This window comes from Strix uralensis, chromosome 30, assembly GCF_047716275.1.
Source record: "Strix uralensis isolate ZFMK-TIS-50842 chromosome 30, bStrUra1, whole genome shotgun sequence".
Lineage (NCBI taxonomy): Eukaryota > Metazoa > Chordata > Aves > Strigiformes > Strigidae > Strix > Strix uralensis.
The window spans coordinates 4,143,000-4,152,580 of record NC_134001.1 but is presented as its reverse complement, the minus strand read 5'-3'; the positions used below and the strand labels follow the sequence as shown (position 1 = coordinate 4,152,580).

The 9,581-nt window shown below is 43.6% G+C and overlaps 1 protein-coding gene across 1 annotated transcript; it reads left to right on the top strand.

The window, feature by feature from the left end:
• The first annotated feature begins 3,411 nt into the window (after window positions 1-3,411).
• On the top strand, window positions 3,412-9,118 carry LOC141935968 (syncytin-2-like). Its single transcript, XM_074852659.1, has 2 exons — window positions 3,412-4,803; window positions 7,618-9,118. The coding sequence occupies exons 1-2, from the start codon at window positions 4,762-4,764 to the stop codon at window positions 8,926-8,928; spliced, it is 1,353 nt and encodes a 450-aa protein (XP_074708760.1). The 5' UTR covers window positions 3,412-4,761; the 3' UTR covers window positions 8,929-9,118.
• The last annotated feature ends 463 nt before the right edge of the window (window positions 9,119-9,581 follow it).

The window sequence follows — 9,581 nt, the reverse complement described above, 5'->3', positions numbered from 1 at the left end:
AACATTTAAAACACTTCTGGTGTCATCAGTGTAGCCTTTCCTGAAGTCACAGGCAGTGACTGTATTTCACAGGATTTTGCACTGTTTGAGGATCATCTTTCAGGAAGAGCTGAAATTGCACTGACAAGGACCTGCTGTTGGCATGGATGGAACAAGACAATCCCAGCGGGTGATCGGGCACTCTAACTTGTGGCTCATGAGCTTTCTTATTTTTATTTTCTTGAATTGATGCCAACCATACAACACTGTTTTTACGTGGACTGTTGGATTATTTTGATTATTACTGCATTTTGGTCTGTCACCCATCATGTATATGATGCTATGATATCTTTGTTTAAAGAATTCCTGATCAGTCTGCACATATATAGTGTTTAGCACCATGGGAAGAATATCTTGTCTACAAGATTGCCTGTTGAGGTTTGGTATAGTCTTGACCACAAAAATTTTTCAGAAGTTCTCTGTCAACATCGAGTCTGAGGTTTTTATTTTTTTTTGTTCCCTCCCTCCAAGCCATGCTGGTTCATCAGCAACAACCAGTTGGTCTGTAGAGGCAGTGATAGTTTGCTCATACAGCCAGATAAGTGCTGCTTGTTTTGATAGTACAGCTGCAACTTTACTGTCCTTTTGACATGATTCCATGATTTAAGTTCTAAGTGGGGTTTTCTGTTTGTTTTCTTGGACTGCTGCTCTCTGTTGTCTTTTGTTTGTCTGAAGAAAAAAAGAATCCGATTGACCCAAACATGAGATTAAAGTTGTTTTTCTTGAGAGGAAAAAAAGGGACTTTGAATACCTGTTGCAGTTTAGCTTTGACAAATGTGATACCTTTAAAAATGCAAATCAGTGTAAAAATGGTCATTAGTAATCCTTTTAGTAGTTTTCCTTTCATCTTTATGTGACAGTAACTTAAATGTGACAACAGTGCTGTGAGTCAGTTCAGTGGCAACAGACTCTGATACGGTTTTCTCTGCCGTTATCAGTTCATCTTGACCCTTGCTGCTTTCTCTGAACAGTTTCAGTTAATTTTAGAACCCGTCAGCATGTGCCTGTTCAGCTGGATTGTCCCTTCCATTGTGTATAACCTGGCAGTGACATTCATATGTCATCGTGCTGCCTTGAATGGCAGTTTGATTGCTTATTAAATCATCACATGGCCTTATAGCTCTTACTTCACCAAAACACATTTGCAAGGCAAGCGCAGGATTGGAAGAATGCTGAATTACTGGATTGTTGCATGTAGGATTTCTTTATGGATTCACATGTGTGGCAGTAATAGAAATACCTTCAGCCTTTCGACATCTCTGAAATTGCTGATTGATAGAGTTCTTCTCCCTATCAGATACAATATTTCATAGTTTCAACTCACTTGTGCTTCTTTCTGATTTTGTTGGTAAATAACAAGTGACAAAACATTTAACAGATTATTTGAATGACTCTGGTAAATTTTAGTTTAGTTATCTGTGCAGCTAATCTCTCAATTTAGTCAAGCCACTGTGACCCTCGGGGACACCCCTGTATTTCCACCTGTGTTGCCAGTTTTTCTAAGTTCTTGTATTTACTAAAATTCTCTCCGTGTTGCTGAGCTCTCTGGAGGCTGTATGACAACCTGTTTTTTCTGGAAGCCATTTGAATGGGTGTTTTCAATATAATCTGGGCACTAGGGTAGGTACAAAACTGTTGTCTGCTTCCCTTACCCTGTTTTTCTGCCCCTAAGGTAGCCTTTGCAAGAATTGCACTGAATTAACTTCCCTCATCAGTGGAGACCTGGTTATCAAACTCCATGGTTACTGATTTTGAATATATACAGAAATAAAGCATGCTCCCTTTGCTTTGGTCAAGGGATGGTGATTTCTGTGCTTCCTGCAGCTCTTGGAGTTTGAGCCTGTGTGTTGGAAGCCTAGAAAATGGGTCAGACTTTGTGTTCTACCTTTGTCTGCGTCAGGATTTGTCGGGGGAGGCAGCGGGTCTGCCTCTAGTCTAACTGAAGAAGAATTTAACCTTGAAGACATTCCAGTGTATCCATGAGAGGCCAGAAAGTCCCGAGAAGTGCCATGGAAACAAGATTAGAGAACTAAGATAAGAAGAACTGTCCTGACGATTCAGGCGAGAAACTATCACCCAATCGTGAACTGTTAGTTACTAAAGTAAACCAATCCTGTATGAACACCTACTTTGAAGAAGGTTATAAAAAAGCTTGTTAAAACAATAAAGGGGCTTTTGCAGCCATTTTGGTCGCTTTCACACAATCTGATGTTTGTCGTGTCCGTCTCAACTGCGACAAATGGTGACCCCGACGTGATAAATTAGAGCGACGTGATAAATTAGAGCGACGTGATTGATTAGAGCAACGTGATTAGAGCAAAGTGGTCATTTAAAGGAGAATTATAACGGCGGCGGGAAGAGCCGCGGAGACGGAGCCCGGTGTAGCTGAGAGCAGAGGGAATCTGCCTGGTCCGGACCTGAACTTTGACACCTAAAAAGGTGAGCCACCGGGAACGGGACTGTAATTATGGGGCAGTCATTAACAAAGGAAGAGGAGACAATTTTGTCTACCTGGAAAGCCCTATTAAAAAGAAAGGGGGTTAAAACCTCAGAACAAAGCCTGAAAAAGATTTTGCTATGGAGTAAGATGCAAGGCTTTGAAGCCACAACAGTTACTGCATTCAGTGTGAGTGCATGGCAAGCAGTAGGATTGAAAATATTGGATGAGGTCTCTAAAGGACAAAAAGAGGCATGTGAGTTGGCAACCACATGGCGCTTATTGAGTGAAACCTTAAAGGAATGGAAGATAGAGCGTGAGGCCTCTGATGGGAAACTAACAGACATTCGACCTGAAGACAATGACGGGGAGGACTGTGGCAAAGGGACAAAGGCAGTGGATACCTCAGCCTCAGGAATAGCAGGCAGGAAACCCCTCACGGGCAAAAGCAGATCGCGCCCTCGCCCACCTCCTCCTCCTCCACCATTAAATATTTTGCGGGGCGATGAGGAGCCCCCCCCACCTAGTGGTGCAGCGGCGGCCCCTAGCGGCGCAGCAGCAGAAGGGGTGATTCCATCAGCCCCCCCCGAGGAGGAAAATAGGGCGGGTAACACAGAGCCAGAGAGCGAGAGCGAAAATGAAAGTGAGGGAGAAGAAGCTTTAACCACGGCTTTACAAACTCTACATATCACAGATAAACCCATGGTGAAGAAAGCCCAGCCATGGACTCTCCCTCCATCCACAGTAACTGTAATTCCAAGGTCCCCTGATCGATTTTGGGAGGGAGTTAGAAAGTATGCTGCTGAGGCTGGCAACTGGGATCTGGTTGAACGCCTCAGCCCATACTCTCCAACCCCGGCATGTCCAAAGCCTGTAGATATAGCAGCAGAGGCTTATGGTGCATTCCCTGTTTATAAAGCTGTTGCAGGCACAAATGAGCATGATGAGCACAATCCGATCAGTTGGAAGGTGGTGCAGGATTTGCAGAATAAAGCACAGAAATTTGGAATCAATTCTCCTGAGGTGATGCAACTTATTCGAATAATCAGCACAGATTTGTTGTGTCCATATGATGTTACACATCTCGCACAAGTGCTGTTTCAGCCAGTACAATTACAAGTGTTTCAATCTACTTGGAGGCAGATGGCACGAGCAGCTGCACAAAATAATGCTCGACTGCCACAAGACGATCCGAGGTTAGGACTCGGAGAAGACGCCTTGCTTGGCGAGGGACCATTTAGTAACCCTCAGCTGCAAGCTACGTGGCCTCCGATTGTCCTTGAACAGGCACAACACATAGGGATTACAGCATTAAAGCGAACCATGGAAATGGCAGCTCCAAAACAGAAGTATATTGCTATCCGGCAAGGTCCTAAAGAACCCTTTTTGCAATTTGTAGAAAAAATATCTGCTGCATTGGAGAAACAGGTAGAAGATGAAACGTTAAGACAAATGTTATGCAAACAGCTAGCAAAGGATAATGCTAATGAGGACTGCCAAAAGATAATACAGTCTTTACCAGGAGATCCTTCTATTCCTGACATGGTGGCCGCATGTTCAAAGGTTGGTACAGTGGAACATAAAATGGCGGCTTTAGCTACTGCCATGAACATGCGAAATACAGGAAAATGCTTTGGATGTGGTAAAGACGGTCATATGAAAGTAAATTGCCCGAACAGAAGGTCGGCAGGCAAGCAGCCCATGACTGTCCCACCAGGAACTAATTGCAATAAATGTGGGAAATCGGGACATTTCGCGAAACAATGTCGTTCCAAGTTTCATGCTAACGGGCAACCGATACAGGGAAACCACAAGAAGAGCGCGAGAGGGCGCGCGAGGACATCAAATCCCCTCCAGACAACAGGTCAAATCCCCTCTGTGAGCAGCTATCAGCCGCAACTACTGGCTCAGCAGGGTTGGATGTATCCACCGCCGACACAATAACTATAGTTACAAAAGACATTGTTAAGGTCCCTCTTGAGGCAAGGGGTCCCATAGGACGAGGACTGAGTGCGTTACTTATAGGAAGATCAAGTAGCACCTTAAACGGATTAATCGTGCATGTGGGAGTCATTGATGCTGACTTTACGGGTCAAATTTGTGCATTAGTTTCGACCCTTTATCCACCTGTTACGATTCCAAAAGGTACTCGTCTTGCTCAACTTGTTCCTTTTTTGAGTTGTGTCCCAAAAGCAGAACAGCGACTGCGAGGCGATGGAGGCTTCGGTTCTACAGGACCCCCTCAAGTGTGCTGGTCTCAGACTGTCTCATCATCTCGACCACATATGACGTGCACGCTGTCAAATCATGGACATTCACCGACTACAGTAAGGCTTGCGGGGCTCCTAGATACGGGCGCCGATGTGACTATTATTTCTAACTATCTGTGGCCATCCACCTGGCCAACAGAGGATGTGGACACAGGGGTAGTGGGGCTGGGAGGCTCCGCACGAGCAAGAACAGCAGCTACGGCAATTCTGATCACCAATCCTGAGGGCCAACAAGCAGTCGTTAAACCATATGTGACAGCAGCTCCCCTCAATCTATGGGGGAGAGATTGCTTGTCACAGTGGGGGGTGAAGATTACTACGGATTTTTAACGGGGGCCACTGTGCTGCAGGGTGTTAGGCAACCCACGCTTGTTTTAACTTGGTTAACGAATAACCCTGTGTGGGTGGATCAGTGGCCCCTACCAATGGAGAAATTAAAGGCCCTGCAAGAATTGGTGGCAGAACAGCTAGCTGCTGGACACATTGAACCCTCTCAGAGCCCCTGGAATACTCCAGTGTTTGTGATAAAAAAGAAATCAGGAAAATGGCGATTTTTGCATGACCTGCGGCAGATCAATGCTGTCATGGCCACGATGGGGGCTCTACAACCAGGCATGCCTTCACCGGCCATGATCCCTCAAGATTGGGAAATCATTGTCATGGATCTCAAGGATTGTTTTTTTACAATACCATTAGCCTTTCAAGACAGAGAAAAATTTGCATTCTCTGTGCCTTCTGTCAATCATGCAGAACCTGCAAAAAGATATCAATGGAAAGTTCTGCCGCAGGGCATGAAAAATTCACCAACAATTTGTCAATGGTTTGTGGCACAAGCTTTGTCACCTGTAAGGGAAAGATTCCCTACCAGTTATTGTTACCATTACATGGATGACATCCTGTTAGCATCAAACAACAAGGAGCAGTTGAATGACATGGAGAATGTGACTAGAAATTCATTACAACACTATGGATTAGTTATCGCCCCTGAAAAGGTGCAGAAAGTAGAACCCTGGAAGTATTTAGGACTAACAGTCACAGGTAGGCAGGTAATGCCTCAACCTGTGAAACTTAACCTTGAAGTTAAAACCCTTAATGATGTACAGAAGTTAATGGGATCTCTGAATTGGATTAGACCCTATCTCGGACTGACCAATTCACAACTGCAACCTTTATTGGAATTATTAAAAAATTCCAATGATCCAAGAGAACCCAGAGTATTAACTGAGGAAGCATTAAAGGTAATTCACATGGTGGAACGATCTATACACGAGAAATTTGTTTCTCGAATAGATCTGTCTCAATTGGTGCAACTCTTTGTACTAATTGACAAAACTGTACCATTTGGTGCTTTGGTGCAGTGGAATTCTGAGTGGGATGACCCACTGCACATTCTAGAATGGATGTTTCTGTCATTCCGACCACGAAAAACTGCTCCTGGACTGTTTGAGCTTATTGCTGATGTAATCATAAAAGCCAGAAAACGATGTACAGAACTAACAGGGCGTGACCCAGCTAAGATTGTTTTACCTGTTCAAAATTGGTATTTTGAATGGTGCTTGGCAAATAATTATGAACTACAGGCAGCCATGGCGGGTTTTCAAGGACAGGTGTCATATCACCTGCCGTCACATCCACTACTGAAATTTGCTCGAGAAATACCATTTGGTCAAAAAAATTTAAGCCGCCCAGAACCAGTGAACGGCCCTACTGTTTTTACAGATGGCTCAGGAAAAACAGGTAAAGCAGCAGTAGTATGGTATGAAAACAACAACTGGAACAACAAAGTAGTATATCAAAATGGTTCTCCACAAGTAGTAGAGCTACGTGCAATGGCTGTTGTTTTTTCTATTTTTTCTGTTCCTGTAAATATTGTAACTGACTCAGCATATGTAGCTAACTTAGTTTCTAGACTAGACAAAGTGGTTTTGACCATGTCAGACAATCAATTATTATTTGATGTACTTTTAGAACTCTGGAAAAGTATTCAACTACGGACAGAACCTTATTTTATCATGCACATCCGTAGTCATACCACTTTACCAGGATTTTATACAGAAGGTAATGCCAGAGTGGATGCTCTTGTTTCCGCTATGGCTCTTAATACTGTTCCTAACATTAAGCAACAAGCTGTATTATCACATCAATTTTTTCACCAAGGATATCGAGCTTTACGACGGCAGTTCGGCTTGTCTCATGCGGAAGCTCGGTCTATTGTAGCCGCCTGCCCTGACTGCCAAGGAACTCACACACCAGTGTATTTTGGTACTAACCCCAGAGGTATGCAGGCTTTACAGATTTGGCAAAGTGATGTTACTCACATAAATGAATTTGGCCGACAGAAGTATGTTCATGTTTCCATTGATACTTATTCTCATGCCTTAGTAGCAACAGCACATAACGGGGAGACAGGAAAAGATGTAGTTCGACACTTCCAAAAGGCTTTCTCTATGCTTGGGGTACCACACCAAATAAAAACGGACAATGGCCCAGCATACATTTCACAGAAGGTTCAAACATTTTTTAATTTGTGGGGTGTTACTCATGTTACAGGAATTCCCCATTCCCCAACAGGACAAGCAATTGTTGAGCGTGCACATAGTACGTTGAAGCGGCAGCTTCAAAAACAAAAAGGGGGAATGATTGGGGAACCACCACAGGCATGTTTAGATAAAGCAGTTTATGTTCTTAACTTTCTCCATTACGGGGATAATTCTTCTTTACCTCCTCTTTTTCAGCATTTCTCTTCTCTTTTTTCAAAACAGGATTTGCAAAAAGACATCAAAGTGCATGTTAGAGATCTAATTACTGGCCAGTGGAGTGGACCATGTGAATTATTAACCTGGGGCAGGGGTTATGCTTGTGTCTCTACAGATGCCGGCCCTCGCTGGGTTCCTGCTCGGTGTGTTCGGCCTGTGCTGGAACCTGCATCAGGCTGAAGGATGGGTAGTTCCACAACCCAAGCAGAATATCTGGGTAACTTTGGCAAATATGACACATCAAGAAACCTTGTGCCTTTCTACTGCGAACCCGGAAAATCCATTCTCCACCTGTTTGGTGGGAGTGCCAGTAGACACATGGCCAATCCCACAAACCCTTCAGGCTTTCTCTCTTTGCAACTCTTCAAAAAATTGTACAGATAATTGGGATGGTGTATATAGTCACCTTCCACAGGTTACGCAAGAACCCCAAGAGCTAGAGTTGCTAGGCTCTGTTATAATGGATGCTTGTGTGTTTTTTAATTACTCCTATAACACCACACGGAGAGGGCAGAATGTGAATGCAACTAATGCTGCTTATCATAATTCAACTGCTTGGTGCAATTATACTTCGACTAACATCTCACGATCTTTTGCTGTTCCTCTTGCATTACCTCCTGGTGTGTTTCTAATCTGTGGAGATCGTGCCTGGGGAGGCGTCCCATCTAAACTGAATGGAGGCCCGTGTAGCCTCGGACGTCTCACGTTATTAACACCAAATGTGTCAATGATTCTGAATATGACTCGAAAACATAAGCGAGTCCCAAGGACCGTTCATCGGTTTGAAAGTTCTTGTCGAGATAACGTTGAATTCTGGAATCCAGGCCAGATCATAACGGCCTCCATATTGGCACCAGGAGTTGGTGTTGCAAATGCCTTAACGACTTTGAATAAGTTGGGATGTTGGCTTAGCAAACAGACTAATGCTACTTCTTTAGCTTTAAGTGGCCTTTTAACTGATGTTGATAGTGTTAGACATGCTACTTTACAGAACAGGGCTGCAATTGACTTTTTGCTTTTAGCGCAAGGACATGGATGTGAAGATTTTGAAGGAATGTGTTGCATGAATTTGTCTGACCACTCAGAATCTATTTTTAAAAGTATACAGCAGCTGAAGGATGGTGTGAGGCGTCTAACAGAAGAGGACGGATTGGATTGGCTTACAAGGATGTTTAAAGGATGGGGACTTTCTGGATGGTTGATATCTCTGGTCAAAACTGTGGGGGTCATGATCTTGGTAATTGTGACTGTGCTTTTGATGTTGCCATGTCTTGTCAGTCTTCTGCAAAGGGCCCTGCAGAAGACTGTTTCTGCAATATTTCTAGCACAAATACAAAAAGGGGGAATTGTCGGGGGAGGCAGCGGGTCTGCCTCTAGTCTAACTGAAGAAGAATTTAACCTTGAAGACATTCCAGTGTATCCATGAGAGGCCAGAAAGTCCCGAGAAGTGCCATGGAAACAAGATTAGAGAACTAAGATAAGAAGAACTGTCCTGACGATTCAGGCGAGAAACTATCACCCAATCGTGAACTGTTAGTTACTAAAGTAAACCAATCCTGTATGAACACCTACTTTGAAGAAGGTTATAAAAAAGCTTGTTAAAACAATAAAGGGGCTTTTGCAGCCATTTTGGTCGCTTTCACACAATCTGATGTTTGTCGTGTCCGTCTCAACTGCGACAAGGATTATCGATTATTTCCTGAGCAGGAAGAGCATGGGTGTGATAGGAAGGGAAAAAAGAATTCAAGCCAGCAGGTTTTTTTGATACTGTCCCATATAAAGGTGTCACTTTCAGTTCTTTGGCAGTAATGGGAAATAATTTTTTTCCTGGTCAATACTGAGACTGGCTTGGTATTGTCATTCTTTCAGCTCCTCCGGACAGCGAAGCAAAAAGGTGTTTTAGGACATCATTTGCCTTTTGCCTTCTGACTTTTTCTGATGAGTGCTGTCACTGATTAAAAGCTGAGCATGAATAGGCCTACTCTTTATTTTAGTCTTACCTTAGCGTGAGGTTCATCAATCAGCTTGCAGAGCACAGAGAATTAGTGCTAGTCTGGTAACGGAGGAGAGCTCAATTCT

Excerpts from the sequence above, each read along its gene's own strand:
- LOC141935968 (XM_074852659.1), top strand. The coding sequence starts at position 4,762 with ATGACGTGCACGCTGTCAAATCATGGACATTCACCGACTACA. Across the intron at positions 4,804-7,617 it reads ATGGACATTCACCGACTACA|ATGCCGGCCCTCGCTGGGTT; the intron begins GTAAGGCTTGCG and ends GTGTCTCTACAG.